We start from the raw sequence: 26,513 nt of genomic DNA on the forward strand, positions 1-26,513 counted from the left end.
CCTGCTTCCCCCTGCCTCTCTGCCTACTTGTGATCTCTCTCTCTTTCTCTCTCTCTGTCAAATAAATAAATAAAATCTTTAAAAAATAAAAAAATAAAAAAATAAAAATAAATTAAAAAAATTAAATGATTTCACAGACATCATTGCACAGGATTCTATAATAACAACTCACAGGGGTCCACATCCACTTACTTAATGGATTGTTAGATTTAATTTGAAACATACTACATGCTATGAGAGAGAAAATGATTAACGACTTGGGAGTCAGGGGCAGCATCACTTAAGAGGTAACATTAGGATTAGATTTTGAAGGAAGAATAACATTTTGCTGGATAGGTAGGAAAAGGACACTCTGGGTAGAGGGGGCATAACTTAGCAGGCTGTCCTTGAACCACAAAGGGTAACTTTCCTTGGCCAGTTCACCTCCACTGAAAGAGACCCCTGTCTTATTCTCTCTTCAAAACAGTCATCTCCACATGTGCAAAGGCCTTATTCTATTCTCTGGAAGCTTAGTATTTCTCGTGGCACTTAGCATTGCAATTTACACCCAGTAGGTGCTCAAGAAACATTTCATGAATGAATGAATGAATGTAGTGCTTTGATATAACCAGCCAATCATGACACAATAAATACTCCACCAATTCTCAGCCATATGTACATTATGGGGCTCAGAACCCTTTAAGTGGTGTCGTTATGTCATCTATGGAGAAGGGCTGGGGATACCAGTGAGGTCCCAGGTAAAGATCTAACAGGGTTCTCTCTTAGGAGAAGCTTAGAACAGCCGGCAAAGAGTACTTACCTGCCAGAAGCATTTAGGGGAAGACCACTGAATTTGTTATAGCCTTGAGGAGCATAATCCCAAAGGACTTTTTCAGCTGCTATAAAGTAGTGCCTCTGTTGACCCTTCATTTTGGGGTGAGGAATATCACCTTTGCAGTTACCAACATTATATTGTCCCAGCATCCCAGCTGCAGAACAGAGGAAAACCACAAGCCAGAGCATAAATGCTCACAAAAGGAATCTGACAGGAGACGACAGCTAGATTTGACTTTGTAAACATTGAAGGCAAAACTTTTTCATTAAAAATTTCAAGAATATATTTCAAATAGAAAATAAATGAAATACATGAAAAAATAACCTAGACTAAAAAGTAAACAAACAAACAAACAAACAAAACTTTTGTACAGAAAACAGGACCTTAATGAAGTTAAAAGGGATGGATAAATGGTGAGTGGGGGGATATTTTAACCCATAGGACAAAAGATTAATGTGTAAAAATATTTGGCAAATAAAAAAGAGGAAAGTAAATCTCCCAGTGGAAAATGGGCAAGGGACATCAATAGATTATTCACAAAATTTTTCTAAATACCATCGACCTATAAACACATGAAAAAAAAACCAGTTTGATGTCAATAGTAACCAAGCGACACTGTTGTCCATTTATCAGATTGGTAAAAATTGGAAACACTAACAATTCTCAGTGTTGGCGGATATTGGGGAATGCTCACACAATAAGGGAAAAGAGTAAAAGGGAATTTGGCAATGTATATCTGTCCATAGCTTTAAGAGCAAAAACAAACTCTTTGAGCCAAGAATTCTAAATCTAAGAGTTTTCCGAAAGAAATATCAGACAAAATTGCAACATGTCTGTAAACTGAGGATTTTAGTATGGTTTTTCATAGCCCCCCCCAAAATGGGGGGAAAATACAAGTATTAAGCCATAGAGTTTCGGTTGATTAATTCATCATCTCCTTTGAAAGGACACTGGGAGGATTAATCATGACAAAGTAGCTCTATATTCACTAACATGGAAATATATTTCTAATATATTAATAAGTGGGAAAAGTAAGATAAAGGACAGTATTAATAGATTCATTTCATTTTATAAGTAACATGCATTTGTGTATAAAAGTCTAGAAAATAGAGAAAGAATGTTCCTCAAAATGTAACACCATTATCCTAAGATAGGTTTATTGATTTTTAAAATTAAGCGTAGTTTCTAATTTTTTATGATAATTTTTTTCTGAAGGTATGGACAATTTAGGAAAAACTATATTTCAGTAATGTACAAACACCAGCTTATGCCCACAACCACTGGCCATGCTTTGCAATTTTACTAGTCTCAAATAGCTGCGAATGCCTTGATTTTAGAACTAGTTTCTTCCTACATATAACAGCATGAGGCCCTGTAAGAATAGGAATCTTGCAGTAGGAACGCTTAATATCCACCCTCTTAGGAAATTTCGAGTATACACTACAGTATTGACCATAGTCACTATGCTGTATGTAGGCCTCCAGAATGCATTCATCTTACGTAACTGAAACTTTGTACTCTTTGAGATCTCAAGTGTTCTCAGCATGGACGTGCACATATACACAGATAACCATGCGAGGTTACAGATATGTAAATTAGTTTGAGTGTGGTGATGAGTTCACAGTATGTGTATATCAAAACATCAGGGGTGCCCGAGTGGCTCAGATGATTGGGCATCTGCCTTGGGCTCAGGTCATGATCCCAGGGTCCTGGGATGGAGTTCTGCATTGGGATCCCCACTCAGTGGGGAGCCTGCTTCTCCCTCTGGCTCTTTCTCTGTCTCTCATGAATGAATGAATCAATCAATCAAGTTTCAAACCTAAAAATATGCAATTCCTATGTGTCAATTATACCTCAATAAAACTGGTGGTGGGGGGAATAAGAATGGGAATCTTGATCACTTTGTCTTCCCAGAATAGTATCTGGCACATATTTACTGATCCACTCAACATTTATTGAATTGAATTGAATTGAATTGGAATAACCCAGCAGACTAATGTTAATACTAGATGCTTAAGGTTGACAGGAACAAGAATGTGTTATCAAAGCTGTCCTGGAGAATCGCATCCCTGTACCTGCTGGTGACTGTGGGTAGTGAGTCGGTATCCAAATTTAATCACACATTATTTCTTCTGTGTCTATTCCATTGACACCTTTCTAAAAATCTATTTTGTTTTCACCATCTTAGGCCAGACTTTTTCTATGTCTAACTCTAATGTTGACAATGCTTCTTAACTAGCATCCAATGGCCAGAATCTCTCTATCAAATCCTTTCTGCACACAGATATCATACATATCTTCCTAAATTGCTCACTGATTATGTCACTGATGTGTCTAAGGATGTGGAAGAACCCACTTGGCTTTCCAGACACAGTCCTGGCTTCTTAGTCTTGCCTTTTAAATCTCCTCTCACTAGGCTCTACCTCTGTAGGCTTCTCTCTTATCACTCTTCTGGCATAAGCCTGTGGTCCAGCTGAGTAGAGACCCATTTTGTGTGGTCCCAAGGGACCAAGACTAAGTCATTCAATAGGCATTTAAGTAAAAAACAATGTTTATCATGTAAATAATAGGATTTTGCAATTATCATTGGATCTTGTCTCAATATACGGAAGAGCATTCTAACAGAGCAGCCCAGGGATGAAAAGGGTTGCTACAATTACTTCAAAGAGATGTCCAAAAGGAAATTCAAGAATTGGATGGTGGGTTGGTCCAGATTATGTGTAAATTTCTCTCCAATGTTAAAATGTTATTTTTCTATTTATAGTTGCTCATATACAATATGTCTTTTTCCTGCTTCATGGTGCTAACTCTGCCTGGGAAGCCTTTCTTCCCTTCTGCATCTGTTCAATTCCTACCCATATTTCAGGACTCAGATTAGGAGCTAATTCCTCAGGAAGTCCCTCTGCTTGTAATAGAGAAATAACTCTAACAAACAAAGAGCATTTATCCTTCTGCCTAAAATTTTACTCATTTCTAACTAATTTCTAACTAATTCTAGCTACTAGACCATAGGCTCCTTGAAGGTCTTACCATTTCTTTCATTCACCTCCCAGCTTTTTTATAGGGAGTTGATGAATAAATATCTGTTGATAGGATGACACATAAATGAGCATTGTACATTTTCCTCTATATTCAAATTAAATATAACACAAGAACCTATCTAACAGCAGACACTGAATGAGCATCATTGACTGTGGTATAATCTTCTCCCTCGAAACCTCCACACACTACACTGGTCTTCGTCCTTTTTACCTTGTAGGTGATCACTAACTTGGCAAGTTATCATCCACTTCCCAGGATTCTCAACTACCATTTCCGTTGTCAGGAAGGTGGCTGGGAACAGGTTGATGACATCAGTCCGATGCCCTCTGCTGATGAATGTGTTGCCATAAAAATAGATGGAATGGATGTCTATCTCATTCCCCATCCCATAGAGGTGCCAGGACACTGATTCACCAACACACATCTCAGGCTCTGGGAGGTTTCCAAAGAGGTATCCATTGAGGGCTGAAAAACAGAAACACACCGGTGGAAGAATCTCCCCTGTAGAGGCGGTAACACATACTCTAGCATGGCTGAAAAATTAGCCCCGATCGTCAGTTGTAATGTTTTTGTGCAGAAAAGCATAGCTCCTTTCATAAGCTATGGTCCCAGAAAGGAATGAAAGGTACTGGGTTTTTTGAGAGAAAAGCACTCAATGAAAGTAGAGATGAGCACGCAGGAAAAACAGCCTTGGAGCTGCTGTGTGAACACAATAATGAGGTCAGAAGTGAACAGAGCACTGCTCAGACTTTCAGGATGGCTCAGCCACTTCCTCTAAGGATGCTTCATTTTCATACCTGACTTCCCTACAGGACTCTGTTCCCTGACATTGGAAATCCTGTGTCACTCATTCCCCAGCTGTCAGGACCCAGCAGAAAAGCAGGCACATAGGAGCTACTTAATTTAAGTAACCAAAGTGAGCAGGAAGAAGGAAAGCAGGGAGAAAAAACAGTTGTTATTAGGTCTTGCTGAGTCAACATTTAATTGATTCAACTTAGGCTGGAAGTCCGAGACCTCATCTTTTGAATCATCTGAACAGCAGCCAGGACTTGACCAAGTGCAGAAGAAAACTTGATTCAGAGTTGGTTTTTTGTCTTTTCGTTTTTGGGGGGTGGTTTTGTAATTTTATTTTATTTTTTTTTCAGTGTTCCAAGATTCATTGTTTATGCACCACACCCAGTGCTCCATGTAATACGTGCCCTCCTTAGTACCCACCAAGAGTCATGATATCGCTTCTTAGATTCAAACTGAGTGAAAAAGCAATTGTTATTAAGATAACAATGATTAAGGCAGCACAATTGATCCTAAATAATTTTAGTAAATTTAAATAAAATTATCAATAAATCTTATTATATTGATTGAGCATCTTCTATGGACTAGTTTTTGTTGTTTTTTATTTTTTTAAGTTTATGTTCTTCTATTCTTGGTTAGGTCTCTTTTACTATTAGATTGATAGAGAAGATTGTTTTTTTGTTTTGTTTTGTTTTGTTTTTAATGATTTTATTTATTTATTTGACAGACAGAGATCACAAGTAGGCAGAGAGGCAGGCTCCCCGCTGAGCAGAGAGCCCAATGAGGGGCTCGATCCCAGGACCCTGGGATCACGACCGGAGCCAAAGGCAGAGGCTTTAACCCACTGAGCCACCCAGGTGCCCCTGTTTTGTTTTGTTTTTAATTTCTTTTCAGCGTTCCAGAATTCATTGTTTATGCACCACACCCAGTGCCCCATGCAACATGTGCAAGATTGATTGTTTGCAAATATCTACTTCTGCATAAGGCTGATTTTTATTTTTATTTATTTATTTTTTAAAATTATATTTATTTATCCATCTTAGAAAGAGTGCATGAGAGACAATATCCAGCAGACTCAGAGTTGAGTGTGGAATGACAAGGGGCTTGACCCCACAACCACAAGATGATGACCTGAGCTGAAACCAAGAGTTGGATGCTTAAACAACTGAGTTACCCAGATGCCCTTATTTTTTATTTTTTTTAAGAGTTTATTTTTAAGTCATCTTTATACCCAGTGTGGGGCTCAAACTTACAACCCTGAGATCAAGAGTCCCATGATCTACAAGTAAGCCAGCCAGGCACCCCCAGGCTCATTTTTATTTTAAATACAGGCTGCATTTGCTTTATGTAATTGATTCCTTTGTGTTGGACATTTTCATTTGAAAGAGTGAGAGGAATTCTGTGGGCAGCTGAGTTGTAAACCATCACAGTAGTTTTCAGCAAGATTTGAGATCATTGCCACCATTTTATAAAGCATGTGGATAAAAGTTGATTGGCTATAGCAATGTTTACAATTTAGGTCTTTCTTTATTCCATCCTTCACTTCCTTCCCTGCCTCCCTCCCTTCTCTCCTTTACTTCTTCCCTCCTAAAATATTGTCCAAACACTAAAATACTCCCCTCACACAAGGTTGCTGAAATACCACTAGAAAGAAGAGAGAGGGTGTGCGACGCCATAGAAATCGTCAGTTACTGACGCTTATATCTTGACGCACTTTTGAATCAAACACAACCAAATTAACATTTATTTGCTATGGGCTCCTCCTTGAAGGAGTTGTTTCTGAGCTTCTCTCAAGCAACTCTGGCCCTAATTATCACTTTGACCTTAGGCAAGTCATTGGTGGTCTCTCTCATTTTTTTTTTCCTCTCATTTTTTTTTAAGATTTTATTTATTTATTTGACAGAGATGACAAGCAGGCAGAGAGGCAGGCAGAGAGAGGGGCAGGAAGCAGCCTCCCTGCTGAGCAGAGAGCCCGATGTGGGGCTTGATCCCAAGACTCTGGGATCATGACCTGAGCCAAATTTAACCCACTGAGCCACCCAGGTGCTCCAAATCATTGATGGTCTCTTGACTTCAGTTTCTTCATCTGTAAAATGGGGGAGATCAGATGATCTTCAGCTCCTTCCCTCTCTCCTATGATTTTATAACTAAATCTTGGTTAGGGTGGGTTCTGGGAGATAGAGAAGCAAATATGGAGGAAATTTATCAGTGAATGACATGGGGTGTTTGTTTACATTGAAGATGTTCTTTATGTTCATTAGAACTCTATGGGAAAACAGAAGAATGAGACTACTTAATAATCCCCACATCCTAAAATTCTGTATTAAGCCACTCTTCTGCAAAACAGATATGAGTAGGTAGTCTGTCTTGATGGAGAGGATAACTATAGAATTTCACTATTTTCAAATATGGGGTCTGGCACATAGTGAATGCTCAATAAATGTTGATTTAAAGATTGTCTTGGAGGGATACCTGGAGCTCAGTCAGTTCAGCATCAAACTGTTGGTTTAGCTCAGATCATTGTCTCAGGGTCATGAGATTGAGCTGTGTTGGGCTCCATGCTGGGTGTGGAGTCTGCTTAAGATTTTCTCTCTCTCGGGACACCTGGGTGGCTCAGTTGGTTAAGCCACTGCCTTCGGCTCAGGTCATGATCCCAGGATCCTGGGATTGAGTCCCACATGGGGCTCCTTGCTCAGCAGGGAGTCGGCTTCTCTCTCTGCTTCTGCCTGCTTGTGTGCTCTCTCTCTCTGACAAATAAATAAATAAAACCTTAAAAAAAGAAAAAAACGATTCTCTCTCTCTCTCAAAAAAAAAAAAAAACCAGAATGGCTGGGAAATATAACAAATTCACAAGTATGTATTTAAACGCAGCATACAATAAGATTTTTGAAATTTAGCAATCACTCAGGAAATGGTTACTAGAATAATGCAAAAGGTTGCAAACCACAGAATTGTTACATGATGGTGATTCATTTTCCTTTCTCCTGTCTACATAAACCTACCCATCCTCTCTAGGATCACCTCCTGATTCTTTCCTGATTATAACTAACCCTTCCATTTTCTGTACCATAGCTTGCCATACTCAATTCAGGGGATATCTATTGCCTCATCTCTTCTCAGATTGTTTTATGTTCTCACATGGACTGTGTTTTATCACTTCCTAACCATTCTTATCACAAGTTATCAATCCTAGAAAACCAGGTTAGACTTTCTGTGTTTCTTCATCCCTCATAGTATCAGATCCACAAAAAGCATTCAGTATATATTTGATAATACTGGAGACACTCACCATGCATTTTGTTACTTCTCTGGAAAACAGCATCTTTTTTGTCAACCGAATCAGGGTTGGTGCAGAAATGTCTGATATTTTCATCAAGGTACCAGCTTTGATTCTCATCCACCAGAGTAAACATTATAATGAACTCTCGGTCCACATCTGTCCTTGCCCCTGAATATTTATTCAGGACACCTATCCAGGGGGGACATCCAAAAAAAGTGGAGAAAAAAGTTCAAAGTGAATTAAATCAAGATGATTTTTTGCCTTTTGCCAATGGTATCAGGTAAGTCTGAAGTTGGCCAAAGACTTATAGGAACAAGAGTGACCACAACATGAAAGCAGAAAGGATTTTAATAGAAATGACAGAATCATAGAAGAGAAAAGTCATAAAACAGAAGCCCTCACAACCAGAGACTTGAAAACCTTGCTCCAGGAGGGAGCCAGTGTTACTGACAGAGCACAGACACACTAAGGCAATTAATGGGGAACAAAATCACAAAGTGATCATGCATGTGAAATATCAAAACAAAACCAAATCTAGCCATTTGGCTACATTCCTCACTTTCCTGTGTGTAGTGTTGGGCTGGCATGAATGGCTATCAGTATGGTATGTCCCTGGTTTGCTTTCTTTCTTAAAGCATTTAAGTTCCAGAATGCTATGATGTTTCCTTGACAGAAGTCTGAATTACTGCCCCTGCTGTTAGAAGAATCTAACCTTCCATGTTAGAAGAGTCTCCCTAATCTTACAGAAAGTGTGAAAGAAAAGGTACCTTCGAATGGAGCAAGGAAGGGTGGCAAAACACATTTGGGAATAGGCTTCTCTCTGTGCGTGCGTGCGTGCGTGCGTGTGTGTGTGTGTTGGGGGTGGAGGAGCTCCTCACCTTCCTTGCACACCAGGAGCGGGCCAATTAACCCAGAGCAGATGTCCTTAGGAGCATCAATGTGTGAATGGTACACCCAGGTCAGACAGTTGGCGTCCGCTGGAGCAGGGGCATATTCTTCTCTCACTGGCCAGACATAGGTGTAGTTTCTGCCAGGAGGAACCATATCATCATTCTTATTTCTTCCAGAAGTTCTATCTGGGTATAGGGCTCCTTCCGAGAAAAGATAAAACATAGTTAACCTACAGAGATCGCTGGCTACAGTGAGCAGGGCTCACTGAGCTTTGGAATCAAATAATTTTAAATCAAATAAATTTAAATCAAATAAATTAATTACATTTTAAATCAAATAAATTTAAATTTATTTCCTGTGGGATTGGGGCAAGATACTTAAATTCTCAATACCTTGGTTTTCTTCAGTGAAGCTAGAATGTTGATACCTACCCCCACAAGGACCTGAGAACTAGCTGACATGATGTGTATCAAGTGTCCTGCACAAAACCAGATGCTTAATAAATGTTCATAAGGACCCCTTCGGATGGGCCTCTTGTGCCGATCAGGAAGATTTGAATCCACTTCACTTAACAGCAACTCAAAAGGGAAAGGAGAGGGGTGCCTAGATGGCACAATCAGTTAAACATCTGACTTTGGCTCAGATCATGATCTTGGGGTCTTGGGATCAAGTCCTGCGTTAGGCTCCCTGCTCAGTGGAGAGTCTTCCTCTCTCTCTATCCCTCTGCCCTTCCCTCCATTGTGCTCTCTCTCTAATAATAAATAATAAATAAGAAGAAATAATGAAATTATTGGGTACTTGTTACTGATTCAGCACCTGTTTGAGTTCTCACGAAAGATAGGAAGGAACAGTAAGACATTCATCCTCCGTTCTGTTGAGCTGACCAGAATAGGAATTATTATTATTTTTTTAAACTTTTATTTATTTGACAGAGAGTGAGATCACAAGTAGGCAGAGAGGCAGGCAGAGAGAGAGGAGGAAGCGGGCTTCCCACTGAGCAGAGAGCTCAATGAGGGGCTTGATCCCAGGACCCTGGGATCATGACCTGAGCTGAAAGCAGAGGCTTAACCCAATGAGCCACCCAGGTGCCCCCAGAATAGGAATTATTAGCACATGGGACAAGTGGAGAGTAAAATAGGATGATGTGTTGAACACTATTTGAGGTTTTGCTAGGTGGAGGGGTGGTCTACCACAGAGTGGGTAGGGGTGCCTAGGCATGTCATTCCCTTTCTCTGTTTTGTAAACTAAGATTGCACAAGGGTTTTCAATTAAGGAAAGTCCACTGCTAAAACTAGTTTGATAACCACCTGGATAGAAGGTAGGGGCAGGAAAGGACTGGGAGGAGCTGGATGGTACTGGGGAGAAGGCTGGGGGGGGTGAGGTGCCGAGGAGATGGGTGTGGACACACCCAAGTTCATTCTCCATTCTTTCACTTATTCACCATCCATTCACAAACCTGCAATCCCAAACTCCCTGAACTAGGTCAGTTTTCTAAAATGCATTCACACAGAAGGAAGGGCAGTATAACCAATGGTTAAGTTCAGAGCTATTGAAGTTAGACTAGTGGAATCAAATCCTATCTCCATCTCTTGTTACCTATAACTTGGGCAATTTCCTTCTCTTCTAGGAGCCTTGGGTTCTTATCTGGAAAAGGGTGGTAGTTATCAGACCTATCTCAGAGTTGTTGAGGCTTACATGACATAAGATCTACAATACACTTATCACAGCACCTGGCATATAATAAGATTTCAGTAAATCACTTTTTCATTCATAGCACTTGCCCAAGGTTTTAATTATATATGTATAATATTGTGTGTATAATTGTTTAATTAATGTCTGTCTCTCAATTTAGACTACAATTCCACAAAAAAAACCACCCAGGGTTTTTTTGTTCATAATTTTGTATGCAAGGTCCAACTCAGTGGTTAGTACAATGGGTGCTCAGTACATATCTACTGAATAAAATAATGAATGAGTGGCATGACTGTACACCATACACCAAAGCCTTGTGAATAAAATGCATAGCTTTGCAGCTTCTGAATTTAAATATGAGAGACTGAGGGTCAGTAGCTGGGGGAGGGTGGGTGGATAGTGGACTTGTCTAGAGCCTTCAACTGAGATCACTCATTTTGCTTTGATTATATGATACAAATCAATACAAGTAATAATTTTTCTTGAGACTCTTTTTTGCACAATTTATTTATGTGCTTTCTTTTTGCTCTTTATTATTGGGAAGTATTGATTGCTATTATTGAAAGGTATTATGGAAAGGCTGGAGTCCCCAAACAAATCCTTGGTATCACCACTCAAGATGAGGAAGATCATTTGGAATCCAAAAGATACCGTGAATATAAAGTAAAAAGCGATTCAGGGTGGGATAGCTTATTAAGTTGTTCTGTAAGTTATTCCCAGGAAGGAATTTTGATTTGTCAAATCAAAATCAAATTTTTATTTGATTTGTCAATGGAATTTTGATTTGTCAAAGGTTTTGAGCAATATAACATAAACAATATAAGAATATTTTTAAACATTCATTTGGTTTTATGTATTCTAGAATGTGTGGGCTTTTAGAAATTCAAATATACACATTTTCACCCCATCAGGTTTGAGAATATTGAGGATTGGTGAAGTTGTAGGAGAGACAGACCAGCTCATAAACAAGTAGCAGGACAGCGTGCAATTTTTTTGGAGGACAACTTGTCGATTCGTTTTGAAAGAAAGAAGAAAGAGTATTTGAATATAACCAGCAATTTTATTTTTAAGAATTTACTCCAGAAACATCTTTGAAAATGGTTTTCAAAATACATGAACTGATGTATTTGTTGTAGAATTGGCAGTATCAACCCCAAACTGAAAGCAACCTAAATAATCATCATCAGTCATCAATAATCATCAATGTACCAGACTGATATATTCATACAATGCGATATTGCATAAGTTAAAAGGTCTTTCTATGTGTGTTATATGAGAAAATCTCCAAGATGATGACATTTTTAAAGGTGATTGTTTTTCAGATAAGAGCCAAGTAAGAATTTTTACTTTTCTTATTATACTTCTCTGTACTCATAAAATTTTCTTCTCTTTTAAGATTTTATATATTTGACATACAGAGAGAGCACAAGAAGGAGGAGCAGCCGGGAGAGAGAGAGGGAGAGGAAGAAGTAGGCTTCCCACTAAGCAGGGAGCCTGATACAGGACTTGATCCCAGGACCGTGGGATCATGACCAGAGCTGAAGGCAGATGCTCAACCAATTGACCCACCCAGGCACCCCTAAAATTTTCTAACCATGTTCATATACTACTTCTTGTTTAATCTTTTGTTTTAGGCTTATTTTAAGTAGGAAATGAGAATGTGAGATATTTACCCCTTTTTTATGTTTTTCTGAAATTAAAAAGCGATAACATTTATTTTTAAGTAATCCTAATACTTAACTGTATTTCATATGGAGATCAAGAAAGCACTAGCTAATTCCATTAATAAGCGAGACATTGTATGGCTGCCTGGGTGGCTCAGTGGGTTGGGCCTCTGCCTTCGGCTCAGGTCGTGATCCCAGGGTCCTGGGATCGAGTACCACATCGGGCTATCTGCTCAGCAGGGAGCCTGCTTCCTCCCTCTCTCTCTGCCTGCCTCTCTGCTTACTTGTGATCTCTTGTGTGTCAAATACATAAATAAAATCTTAAAATAAAAATAAGTGAGACATTGTATGTAAGAGTTCTAGAATAGGCATTGGCATACTAGGAACTGCTTAATCAATGTTAATCCCACCCACTGACTTCTGGGTTCATTCTCCAGCACTCCCCAGATGAACTTGGAAGGAACAACTATGTATTTATTCATTTTTGCAGCCCCAGTATCCAACATTGGGTCTAGTGCACAGTAAACACAAAATTGAACTAAGCAGGGACTTTCAGACTAGCAAGCTTGCAATGGTAGCCAAGAGAAAAACTCATCAAAAGAGAGTGAGGAGGTGGGTGCTTGGGTGGCTCAGTTGGTTGAGCAGGGTCCTGGGGTCACGTCCTGCATCGGGCTCCTTGCTCAACAGGGGAGCCTTCTTCTACCTCTCCCTCTGCCTGCCACTCCCCCTGCTTGTGCTATCTCTCTCGCTCTCTCTGTCAAATAAATAAATAAAACCTTAAAAAAGAGAGAGAGATAGAGAGTGAGGAAGTCAGCAAATCCTCTCCCCCAAAAGTAATGTAAAGTGGAACGAAATTGAGAAAAACAACCATTTCATTGCTGCGGAATCAAATAAAGGCATCCAGCAATGTTTATGCTTGAACAACTGCTGAACGTCAGTTATTTACCTACTCCCAGCTGACTCTAATGCTGTGTGCTTGCAAAGAGGAGAAGCAAAGGGCCCAGCAAAAACTAAAATCCGAGGAACCATGAGAGGCTATGGACTCCGGGAAAAAAACTGCGGGTTTTAGAGGGGAGGGGAATGGAAGAATGGGTGAGCCCAGTGATGGGGATTAAGGAGGGCATGAATGGCATGGAGCACTAGGTGTTATACGCAGACAATGAATCATGGAACACTACACCAAAAACTAGTCATGTACTGTATGGTGACTAACACAATTTAAAAAAAAAAAAAAAAAAACCCTAAGATCCAAGGCAGACAAAAACCACCAAAACTCTGAATGTGTTCTCTATCCACCCACAATTCCAGCTGCAGAGAACTGAGGACATACTGATGCTTAAGAACATCTCTGTCCCAGCATCTGCCGACTTCAAAGCTAAGCAGATTTAGAGGTGACCCCTTAGAAGCCAGCCTTAAAAATGAATACAAGAAAAAAGACAGAAAGACAGGGTGCCTGGGTGGCTCAGTCATTAAGCATATGCCTTCAGCTTGGGTCATGAACCCAGGGTCCTGGGATCAAGCCCCACATTGGGCTCCCTGATCAGCGGGAAGTCTGCTTCTCCCTTTCTCACTCCCTCTTCTTGTGTTTCCTCTCTCACTGTGTCTCTCTCTATCAAATAAATAAATAAATGAAATCTTAAAAAAAAAAAAAAAAGAAAGGAAAAGAAAAGGAAAGAAAGAAAGAAAAAACAGAAACCTTGGTGGCCACACATTATAGGGAAGACAGATTTCATGGATTTAGCCCAGGTAAGTTACTAACCAAAAAACAAACCAATAGCAAAAATAACCTTGGATGAGGGAAGGACTTGAATCCAGAGTTGCTCCAATATATGCTCAAAAATTTCCAGTTTCCAACAAGAACAACAAAATGAGACATACAAAGAAATAAGAATGTGTGACCTAGTCTCAGAGAAAAAAAAGCAGCCAATAGAAATTATCTCTAAGTGTCTCCAGATGTAAAATTGAGCAGATACAAACTTTAAAGTAGCTATTAGAAAAATGTTCAAGCCATTAACAGAAGCCATGTTTAAATAATTAAAGAAAAGTAGGACATCATGATTCAACAAATCAAAAAATCTCAACAAGGAGGTAGAAATTATTAAAAGGACAAAGTTGGAGTTTTGGCATTGAAAAGTACAATGAATTATTTAAAACATTCACTAGAGGGTCTTAACACTGTTGTTAAGATGGCAAAAGAATCAGTGAACTTGAATATAGTAGAATTATCCTATCTGAAAAAGAGGGGGCGGGAAGATCAAAGAAATAAAACATCAAAGAAAATAAGCAGAACCTCAGAGGCCTGTGGGTCAACACCAGGTATATTAACATGTGTAATAATAGCCTGCCAAAGGGAAAAAGAAAGAAAAAGGGACAGAAAAAAAATGTAAAAATAATGACCCAAAATTATTCAATTTGGTCAAAAACATTAATCTACACATTAAAGAAGCATAATGAACCACAAGTAGGATAAATACAAAGAACCTATACATAGACACATTGTTGTCAAATTATTAGGAAAAAACATCAAAGAGGTAATACTGGAAGTGAGAGAAAAATGACTCATCACATACACGGGAGTATTGACATGATTAACAGTTGACTTCCCATCTGAATACTGGAGACAAAAAGACAGTGGGATGATATACTCAATGTGCTGGGGCTGGGGAGCGATGCAAATGGAGAATACCATATCCAGCAAACTACCCCTCAAAAAAGGATGGTAAAGTAAAGATGTTCTATAAACAAAGACTGAGTTTACTGCTAGCAGACCTGTCCAGCATTGGGTAGAATCTTCAGGACAATATTTCATAATAGCAGTGAGAGCAGACATTTTTGCCTTATTCCCAATCTTATGAAGACTTTTATTCGGTCTCCCTTCCATGAAGCATGATGTTAGCTGTGGGTTTTTCTTAAATAACTTTTATCAGGATGAGGAAGTACCTGTCTATTTCTAGTTTGTTAGAAATTTTTAATTTATAAGTACTAGATCCTGTTAAATGCCTTTCCGTACCTCTTGAGATGATCATGTGGTTTCTGTCTTTTATTCTATTAATATGTTATATTACATTCATTTATTTTTTTCTTAAATTTTTTTTTTAGAGAGAGAGAGAGAGCATGAGTGCATGAATGGGGTTGGGGGAGGGGCAAAGGGAGAGGAAGAGAGAATCTTTTTTTTTTTTTATAATTTTATTTTTTATAAACATATATATATATTTTTCCCCCCAGGGGTACAGGTCTGTGAATCTCCACGTTTACAAACTTCACAGCACTCACCATAGCACATACCCTACCCAATGTCCATAACCCCCCCCTCTCCCAACCCCCCTCTGCCCAGCAACCCTCAGTTTGTTTTGTGAGATTAAGAGTCACTTATGGTTTGTCTCCCTCCCAATCCCAACTTGTTTCATTTACTAGGAAGAGAGAATCTTAAGCAGGTTCCACCTTCAACATAGAGCCTGACCCAGGGCTATATCAGACAACCCTGAGATCATGACCTGCCAAAATCAGGAGTCAAATACTTAACTGACTGAGCTACCCAGGTTCCCCAACATTCATTTGCTTTGGAGTGTTAAACTAACCTTCCAATCATAGGATAAATTCCATTTGGTCATGATGTATAATTCTCCTTATATGTTGCTGAAGTCAACATATTTTAATATGCTAATATTTTGTTAAGAACTTTTGTGTCTACATTCGTGAGGAATATTGGTCGGTAGTTTTCTTGTGATGTCTTTATCTGGCTTTGGTATCAAGATGATGTTTGCCTCATAGGATGAATTTGGAAGTATTCCTCTATTTCCTAAAAGATTTTGTTAAGAATTGGCATTATTGTTATTTTAGTAGTTTATAGAATTTATAAATGAAACCATCTGAGCTTGAGTTTTTCTTTGAGGGAAGATTTTTAATTGCTATTTCCATTTCTTTACATTTTATAGGTCTATTCAAATTTTTATTTATTCTTAAGTCAATTTGGGTAATTTTTGTCTAAGAATTTGTCAGTTTCATTTAAGTTGTCTCATATTTTGGCATAAAACTGCTTATAATCCTCCCTCATAATCTTTTTAATTTTTGTATGGTCAAAGTGATGTTCCATCTCCCATTCCTGATTTTGGTAATTTGTGCCCTCTGTCTTCATCAGACTAGATAAACTTTCTCAATTTTGTTAATCTTTTTCAAAGAGCCAACTTCTGGCTTAATCAATTTTATATTATTTTTCTGTTTTCTCCTTTGAATTTCTGCTCCAGTCCTTATTATTTCCTTCTTTCTGCTTTCTTTAGGTTTTGTTTCCTCTTTGTTTTCTAGTTTCTTAAGGTGGAAGCTAATGTTATTGATTTGAGACTTTTCTTCTCTCTTGACATAAGTGTCTAAAGCTCGAAATTTCCTTTTAAGTACTTCTTAGCTATTTACCATAAATTTTGGTTATGTTTTATCTCCATTTTTATTCAATTCAATTTATAATTACAATTTATCTAGTGATTTCTTTTACCTATGGGTTATTTAGAAGTATACTGTGTATTTCCAAATGTTTGAAAGAATTTGCAAGATTTCTTTCATTGATTATATCAAATTGAATTCCATTGTTATTGGAGAATACACCTTGCAACCTAAATTTATTTAGATTTATTTTATGCACAGCCTACTGTCTATCCTGAGGAGTTTTCATATACCCTCTCAAAATACACCTCTCGAAAAGAAGATATATTCTTTAGTCATTGAACAGAACGTTCTGTAGATGTCAATTAGGTCAAGTTGGTTGATAGTGTTTTTGAAGTTTTTTCTATCAGGAGGAGCAGATGGAGATGGGAGAGAAGGAGATGGGGAAAAGACAAATCGACATGTGTCATCACTGTCTCTTCGATCCCTTTAACTGTAGCTGACAATTGCCTTCCTTATGAAATAGAGACAAGACACCAATAATACAGGATTGATATTTACCTTCTGAATCTTTGTTGTAGAAAACGCCATGTGGATGCAAAGAGTATGGTCGGGAAGCGAAGTTCTTTAAATGGATGACAATCACATCACCCACTTCAGCCCTCAAGATAGGGCCCAGGAATCCAAGCCAGGGAGGTTTGGGGATCTCCGTGGAATAGGTCTCATCTGTGTAATGTCTGTAAACAGCCTTTTTGTAAAGACCACCTATCCTGTTTGGCCCTCTTTCAAGAAATAAGGTTGCAAGTCTAAAAGTAAGAAGGAAAATATTTTATGATTATATGACATTAAGAGAAAATCCTAATAGTTTACCTTAACAGATCATAAAGTACTTGCACGTATGATTTCTTATTTGGTGTTGGACATAACCCTGTAACCTGTGTAGAGCTGGTAAGAATATCTTCAATTTACTGGTAAGGAAACTGAGGCTAAGAGAGTTAAATGACAAAACAAGAGTCACAAATGGTATCCACGACCAAATACAACTAAACAGAATACTTTAAAGTCTGGCTGTCCATTTGCCCCTTTTCAGGGGCAACATGTTCCCCCTTCACTTTTTCACTTAACAAACCCTTTTTCATTCAACATGTTCCCCCTTCACTTTTTCACTTAACAAACCCTTAGTGTTTGTTTACCATGTTCCCAGCACTTTGCTATGTGCTATACAGGGATACAAAAGAGTTTATGACCTAATGGGAAAATTAAGTAATGACATTCAGCAATACATGATTAAGTGCCAGTTGAGTTGGTGGAGTCACACATGTCTCTGAGGTCTGAGGTCACAGATCTTTGGTGGAGTCTCACAGAGAGGTCTGAGAGGCTCTGTATTGACTAATGGATTTATGTTTGCTTCATGAAGTTTGGGGAAAGCACTATAGATCAAAAAGCCAAAGACAAGATATTTTCAGGGCTTCATCCTCTTTTCCTCAACGAGATCATCCAATGCTTGTATACCAGCGACTCAGATACAAGCTCCTAAGCAGTTCCTACTACAAGGCTCCCCAGCAGTCTCTAGTATGAATGGAAGCTTTGCCCACCCTGCAGACTTCCGAGGATGATGGAGCCAGAGAGCAGCGTGTCAAGTGGCCAGGCATGCAGCCCACCATGGAGCAGAAAACAGAAGTGCAGGCAGATGGAGGAGAGGGTGCCTGGGTCAACAAGGGGACAGGGATCCTATAGCTCAAGTCAAAGCAGGAGTGATCTCCTTTGGTGCAACCAGCCAGCTTTGGTGCATCTTTCCAGGCTCATTTCCTCTTTGCCTACCTCCCATGGCCTCACCCTTCCACCAGACCTCATGCTCAGTCTTCCCAGGATGCACCATGTCTTTTTAGCATTCCAAGACTTGCACACATTCTTTTCCTACATCTGGGTGGTATCCCTCATTCTCTACCTGCCAAGAACGCTTCCAGGGCAGTTCAAACTCTTCTTTCTTCTTCTGTACACACACAGTTCAAGCACTAATAACACACTTGCCAAGACGTGTCACAGTAAGATATGTACATCTCTGGTTTGTGAGCTAATTGAAGACAAATCTTTCAAATATCTTTTTTTATTGTAGTGCTGAGTAAGTGCCTGGACGTATTGGTGCTTAGTGACTTTAGAATGAAGAAAAAGAAAAAGCCTCGAATTTGCCCTCAGATTGGCAAGTGAAAGCTGGGATAATTTGGCAAACTACATTTGCAGAAAAGTGTTTGTTGCCACACTTGATTTTGAATATTCTCTAGGCCCAGGATGGCAAATAGGTTTTGACTTTTGCACTAGATCTGATTGGTTGGTAGTGACCAACCAATTAGTCAACCAATTTTTAGGGGGGAAAAAAAAAGTCAAGGTTGAGTTCAGTCAGGGGCAAGAAGGAACCACTCAGGATGTCTACTGTGGATGTGGGGTTGGAGGCATACTTGATACATCGTTACTCTCTTTGCTCTGCACAGGCAGCCAGGTAACACCATAGTCTGGGGTCTTTGGGTGTGGCCTTGTCTACAGCTAGATGATCTAATACTATCACTACTGGCAGAACATACTTCGAGTTGTTCTATCATAACAGCAATAGTGATGGGATGAGCTCCTCATGCTCATTTGTAAGGTCTCCTTTGTAACCGAAATACACAAGGCATTATATCCGATGATGGCTGGGTCCAGGGCAGAGTTTGTGGACACCAGAGAGTATCCAGGGATCATCTCTGAAATCCAAACTGTCATCTTATGATATTCAGTTTGCTGGACATTCCAAAGGCTCTCCTCTTGCTCTCAGGGACCTGCTGACAAACAGGGCTTGCAGCCACCTTTCCTTTTAATAATTTATAAACAGAAGCTTATAGAATGACAAAATTTAAGAGAGAAGCATTTAAACAGAACATAGCATGGTTTTAAAATTAAATTGAAAAGTGATTTCTTGAGTCAATCAGAGAAAGACAACTATCATATGATATCCCTGATATGAGGAAGTGGAGATGCAATGTGGGGGGTTTGGGGGATAGGAAAAGAATAAATGAAACAAGATGGGATCGGGAGGGAGACAAATCATAAGAGACTCCTAATCTCACAAACAAACTGAGGGTGGCCGGGGGGGAGGGGGATAGGGAGAGGGAGGTGGGGTTATAGACATTGGGGAGGGTATGTGCTATGGTGAGTGCTGTGAAGTGTGTAAACCTGGCGATTCACAGACCTGTACCCCTGGGGCTGACAATACATTATATGTTTATAAAAAAATTTAAAAATTATTAAAAAAAGAAAAGTGATTTATTCACAAGGTCATTACTTCCTTGTTCTAACCAGCTGGGGCATCCAGCCTACTCCAGACTGCCTAATATGGTCACAGGCCATGGGCAAACCTGTAGCAATAAAGCCCCTTTTGAAGAGACTGGCCTTGATCTTGGAGGCAAGGGAAATTCCAGGGGTCCACAGCTGAGCCAAGTTAAGGGATGGAGCCACTAGGCCTCAGCTCTAATGGGCATTGCAACATCACTGGGGAGCTCAATGGCATTGTTGTAGGGATAAAATTAACTGGAAATGACATTGGGACTGGAGAAAATGGCAACTTCCAGAACTTCTCTGGGGATGAGTATTGTTTTATGGTCAGAAAGAATCAAGGGCTTCAGATGGAGTTTAGGAGGTGGAAGGAGGAGACGCCCGGAGATGTACACAAGTAGTCCCTGAAATCCCTTCCAAGAAGGATTGCTCCAGTAAGCTGTAGAGTGGGTTCCTTCTTCTTGTGACCAAGAGGACAGTGAGAACTGCCACCACCAGGCCACCTTCTTCTCTCCTCAGCACTCAGCCTTGCCTCCAAATAAGAGCTGAACAAGTATTTTTCCAAATATCAGTTGAAGGAACCCCAATATTATTTATTTTCCCAGAGCACCAGATTACTAGCCTGCCCAGCCGCCCACGTGTGTCAGCCCTGCCTTGCCCTTGGAGTGGAGTCAGTAGGTAGGAGTTTCCTGGGGAAAAGGGGAAAACCATGGGTTGAGGCTCTCCTCAGAGGACCCAGGGACCATAGGTCTAGTCTTCCCAGAGGCAGCAAAGCTCTTTCTCCCCAACCTGCCAGATTCAATGCCCAGATAATAATTCCTGTCACGAGACAGGAATCCTGACAAAAGGGTTGGAGTATTACAACAATGATTTTGGTAGCAAAAAGCCTGGAAAGACCACAGTGTTTTTCAGCTAGTGACTGGATAAATAAATTCTGGTATCTTCATACCACCTAGCCACACAACAAAATGAGGGGGTTCTACAGGTGGTAATATGGCACGAGCACCAAGAAACTATATGGAAAAATCAAATTGTAGGTGAGCATGTAAAATGTGATCCCATTTCTGTTTTTTAAACAATGTGCATATATACATAAATGCAAAGAAAACATTTAGAAACTGGCCATGGAAACTACCAAGGTGTAACCTCTGGGCCATGGGACTGAGGACACAGGCAGGAACCAGAAGGAATGAGAACTTTACTCACCCTCTTCTGTACATGGGAGTGTTTTACTCTGTATCTTCTATTTACTTTCATAATAAAAATAAGCTCACATTTTATTTAGAAGAGATGGACAACTGAGGTGTCAAATTTCTCTTCTTGTCTGCCTTCTCCCTCTGAAAACATAGCTGCCACCCCAAAGTGCATTGTTTGGGTGAGTTCTCCTCCACGGAGGCATTGGTGCCCTGAGAGGGAGCATAGTGCCTGCGGCTTGAGTTGGAGGGAAGAAAATCACTGCTCAACCTCTGGCTTGACAAGTCCACTCTCAGGCATCAGGACTGAGGACTTGGACACAGTCGGGTGTGGGCACACTCGACCCTCTGACCCACAAACTGTGTATCCACTGAGCCTGCGAGTGTCTGCCTGGGAGCAAGAGTTGGCCCCCTTCTGCTCCGAGAGGAAGAACCCTATATTTCCCTGTGCAAGGGAATAGGATAAAAAGTCTGAGTTCCTGACACTGGGGCTTTGTGATGGAATCCCTTGTGTTTCCTAGCCTCACTCGAGGTTTGGATGGTCATGGGACACACTTCTAGCCAATGAGATGTATGCATGTGTCATTCCGTGGTACTTCTCTAGACTCAGCTGGCAGACACCCTTGTAGTTTTTTGCTCTTCCTCAATTTATGCCTGAAATGGAGATAGGATGACAAGCTTTAGCAGTCATCTTGAGAGAAGGGGGAATAGGGCCATACCCTACGAATGGGTGGTCAGCTGGAAAGCCAAAGGAATCTGGGCCCCTGAAGATTGCCAACTTCTGGCTTTCTTTTGCAGAAGCTAAAAAATACATTCGAGCCAGTGTTTTCCAGGCTTCTGCTAACCAGCCGTTGAATACAAGTCCTAATTGAACAGGCTCTTTAGGAGGAGGAGGAGGAAGAAGCAGAGGAAGAACTGAGTCATCCCCAGGCTGGCTAATTAGCCCCAGAGTAGGCAAAGTTACCTGACTTTATAGCTGATGCCGGGCCACCCAGTAAGGCAACAACAGAGGAAGGATTAGATTCAGAATCACTGGTGTCTTCTCTAGACTCATCCTGAGGGGTAAAAAGCTAGAATGAGGTTATTCATAGGGCTCTGTCATTCCAACAGGGTCTGCGGGGAAACATGGACCGCTGACTCTCTGCCCTGCTCTACTCTGAGCTTCCAGCATGCACAGGCACACACACACATGTAAATACATGCTGAGCAAGAGCTCCTTATCATGTACGACTTGTCTGGCAGAGCCACCCAAGCAAGAGGCAAGCATATCAGGAGGAGGGGAAGTGTTTGTTGCCTGCCCACAGCACTTACTACACATGCTGCATATTTTAGCACTGAGTTACATGCATAGTGACTTGTTTTGCACAATCCTGGACGAGTGTCAGTCTTATCCCAGAGACAGCCAATAGTCACCCCGAGAGGGGACCAGGTTTTCTAAAGCAGTAGATCCCAAATGCCCATCCACGTCTCAACTGGATCAGAGTTATTTGGGACAATTACCAAAAATTGAGGTCCCCAGGCCCCATCTCAGAGCAACTGAATCAGACTTTCTGGTGTGACTTCTATATTTTCCCGAAGTTCACCAAACAGTTTTTAGCGCAGAGCTGTCCAGTGCTTACCCAAGCTGATTCTTCCCTCCCAGCAGAATGGCAGAGCAAAGAGTTTTGCAGATAGATGGAGCCATGGGATTTTGGCAAATGGGCTGTGAGTGGAAGTGACGTGTGTCACTTCCAGGCCAGGACATTTCATTGCCATTGCAAGATCTCCCCCCGCCCCCAACCTCTGCTGCAGGGAAAGGGTCCAGTGAAGATCGTTGAGCCTCACAATCCCAGCAGCCTGGCTTACTAGTTGTCCCAGGAGGACAGTTGTCTTGGAGCCACATGGTCCTCTATAAACCCCAGTGGGTTCGAAATACGCCTCTGTGGTGTTAAGCCCCTGAGATCTGGGGGTTGTTTGTCGCTATAGCACAACCTGACCTGCTCTAACTAACACAATGCTGAATGTACATACAAGCTGGGAAATCACCTCTCTACAGCATTCAGTATGAAACAAACCCACAGTAGCTGGTTGAAATTAGAACATACTGACTATTTGGAAACATGGAACTATCCAAAGTGGAAAAGATAGGGACAGAGGAAAGTAAGAGAAATCAGTCTCTTAAGTCTCTTGAGTCTCTGTGGCAAATTGCTCCCAAGAACACATGTACATTTGTGACAGTGGGATAGAAGCTCCGTGTCCTACGAGTCCTAGAAGTTGCAACCCTTGTCCAAGAGACAAAACAGGTGGGTGACTTCGAGGAAGGTGTCCACAGAAACCAGCCTCTGACATGACTGGAGAGGACTTAGTGGTGGGAGCACACAGGTTGGTGGGCTTCATGTTATTTATAGCGTAGCCACAGGACGGCCCCACTGTGAGGGACTGAGCAATCACTACCCCTCAGGCTCATCCCCAACCAACATTCTCACATTTCCACTCAAACTGAGGAGGTGTCTATTTTATGCTGGGAAGATATCCAGTTGGGCTGGAAAGTTCCTTATGAGAACTGCTTTAAAGACAGAATAAGGATGTAGAACGTTTACATTGCCAAGGCCAAGGGCAATACATGAAGGAAGATGCCTTCTAAGAACAGGAGAGGTTAACCATTGCTAGAAGGAAACTGTCTGCGAGAATCATCTAACCAGAGCAAAGATGGGCTTCTAGATCAGATTCTGAGGAGCTGGTAGCTCACGGAGGCAGGGAGCGGGGTGTATGTGCACCCCACCAGCACCACTGTCCCCCAGGACCTGGATCTTTCAGTCAGATTTTCCCCCATCCCTTCAACCGATGAACAGTTGTTAAAGCTCTACACTATACGGGACATTAAACTAGGAACTAGGGCCAAGAACTATGAATGTCCATCCATGCACTCAAGAGATTTACCATCTGGCTGGGAAGACAAAACACACACAGTGGAGAATAAATAGCAGCAGCCAGTTTTCTATATTAAGTGACAAGTGCACCGTATAGATCCTGCAGGTCTGAGTGTGTGGAGGGGAGGTGGGGTGAAGGTGAGCTGCAGCAGAGCAAACACGTGAGACCATCATGGTCACCAGAGGGACCCGCAACGTTGGTTGCTTGAGCTTGAGAAGGGGCACTGAGAAAACAGGACTAGACTGGGGCAAGGGCTACGTGGCCAAAAGGAGGGTGGAGATGGGGATGGCCTGTTGCACTTAGACATAGCCACGCCCTCCCTAATTACACTATACATTTTAAGCCATCCAAGCGATGCATTCCTCTACACAGTCTCTCCTCCTGGGTCCCCTGGCCCCGCACAAGTCTTGAGTTCTTCCTTCTCCCACTTCCTGTCCACAGAAGCCCCCTCAGAACTCACACAGGTGGCTTAAAAAACAAATGCGTGCAGTAAAGGGAAAAGAGAATGAACTTGAATCCCAGTTTCCCTACTTCCCTACTTGATGCCGGCTGAAAACCGGTGACCATGACAGAGCCCTCCTGAGGAGTCAATGAGACGGTGTGGAGACCCACACACAGCATCTGGGAGAGTGGGTGCTCAGTCAGTGGGAGTTATGTCAAAGCTCTAATTAGAAAAAGAGAAATGTGACCATTTGCAGTCTGTTTCCTCCAGAGCTCCTGCTCTGCAGAGACCCCTCGAGATAAGGAAGCTATCACGATGACTAACTTCTCTGGCATGCTAACCTGGTGCCAGGCCATGCATCTGAGCCCGTTTACAGATCTGGTGTCATCCGAGCCTCCTAATCCCCACTTTGGGTGGGCTGATAATGACAACCAAAGGCAAGCCCCAATCCTAATCCCCTTATTTGGAAAACGACTCTGCAGATGGGATTAAGTTAGGGATTCTGAGATGAGGAGAAAGATATGACACACACAGAGTAGGTGATAGGAAAATGCAGGCAAACAAACACCAGAGCATGCCACCACATCCAGCAGCTTCAACCCGAAGCTGAGCCAGTAAACAGATTCCCCCTTAAAGCCTCCAGAGGGAGTGTGTTCCTGCTGACATCTTCTTTGCAGACTTCTGCCTCCAGAAGGGGGAGAGAATAAATTCCTGCTGTTTTAAGCCACCCGGTTTCTGGTAATTTGTTCCAGCAGCCGCAGGAAACACCTATAGCCCCAAAGCGAGTACTATCATTATCCCACTTACTGATGAGTATATCGAGGCAAAGAGAGATTCAATTACTTACTCAGTTGGTAGAAGAAGAATTGTAAGCTTATTGGTGGATGCAAGAGCCCACACACTTCCCCCAGCAAGCCAGGCTGCCTTAGCATCTCTGTTAGATCACTGCTTGGCTACACTTAGCTAGGGAAACCCACCTTGGGCCTTCCGGTCCCCCTGACCTGGGACAGGACCTCTGTCACCCCCCTGCTTGGCATGGAAAACCTTTATGACAATGCCTGGAACAGAGTAAGGACGCAAGGATGGTTAGCTATTGTGCTGTCTGTGAGTTCTCCCAAATGCTACTAATTGGGACTTGGGACCCCACTGTCTGGAGGTGGGAAAAAAAAAGAGGGGGACTAAGAGGGCGTTTGTGAAGGATGAGAAACAGGGAGGACCGAGGTAGGGGAAGGTGGCAGGGACTGCTTGCTGCCTTGCAATATTCATGTTCCCTTCTTTCTTAGTAAGAGAATCAAATCCGGCTTTTACTCAGAAACAAAAGCACAAAACTAAAAGACTATATTTTTAACCCCCTTTCCCCCCACTGTGTGGCTTCGAGTATCCAGTGAGATGTATGTAGAATTGGTTGTATGGTGTTTCCATTAATGGGCTAATGCAGCAGGAATTGTACCCTTTCTACCTTTTCCCTTCCTCTCTTCTTCCTAGAACATAGACATGAAGGCTGGAGTTCCAGCAGCCATACTGTGACCATGAACTTCCTTGAGGAGTAAAGTCACATGCTAAGGATCATGAGTCAAAAGTACAGAAGGCCCCCACATCCTATCATACCACCTGTCCCACCAGTCTTGGACTGCCCACCTCTGGGATTCTTTTGTAAGAGAATACAGAAGCTTACTTTGTTTAAGGCATTCTATTCTGGTCTCCACTGGCAGGCCAAATCAATCACTATCTGACATAGGGAATAACAGCAGCCCCAAGATATTCATATGGCATCAGACCCAGCACATGATTTTTTTCTGCTGATCCAACAAAAGTTGAGATTTGAAAGTCACCCTCTAAGATCAAGCCCAGATGAAATGGTCCCCTTCCCTTTATTTCAAAGCTTACAAAAGATTCTCTCTTCCCCCACCTGCTTCCCTTCAATTAATTGGCTCTTCCTTCAGATAGTTATGTAGTTCTTATAGTTATATAGGTCTCCCTTATGCCCATCCTAGGGCCTGTCTCAAAATCCTTTACCATCAACTGGGCTAACACAGTGATACAGTTACATAAACTCCTTAACAGACCCTACACGTTGGGGTTTGAGCAGTGGTCAGCCTCACTCATGTCCAGG

At 41.3% G+C, this 26,513-nt stretch overlaps 1 protein-coding gene across 2 annotated transcripts in view; it reads right to left on the bottom strand.

Annotated features, from left to right (window-relative positions):
* HEPHL1 (hephaestin like 1) overlaps positions 1-26,513 on the bottom strand; it is an 86,151-nt gene that overhangs the window by 55,431 nt on the left and 4,207 nt on the right. For both annotated transcript variants that reach the window (XM_032852791.1, XM_032852790.1), the window contains exons 2-6: positions 17,111-17,355; positions 8,807-9,019; positions 7,938-8,117; positions 4,067-4,321; positions 800-968 (exon numbers count right to left, since the gene is read on the bottom strand). In XM_032852791.1, coding sequence (XP_032708682.1) covers positions 800-968; positions 4,067-4,321; positions 7,938-8,117; positions 8,807-9,019; positions 17,111-17,355 — 1,062 coding nt within the window. The remainder of the gene's footprint in view (positions 1-799; positions 969-4,066; positions 4,322-7,937; positions 8,118-8,806; positions 9,020-17,110; positions 17,356-26,513) is intronic.

Source organism: Lontra canadensis, unplaced genomic scaffold (assembly GCF_010015895.1).
Source record: "Lontra canadensis isolate GAN:19392208 unplaced genomic scaffold, GSC_riverotter_1.0 scaffold7, whole genome shotgun sequence".
NCBI classification, from domain to species: Eukaryota; Metazoa; Chordata; class Mammalia; order Carnivora; family Mustelidae; genus Lontra; species Lontra canadensis.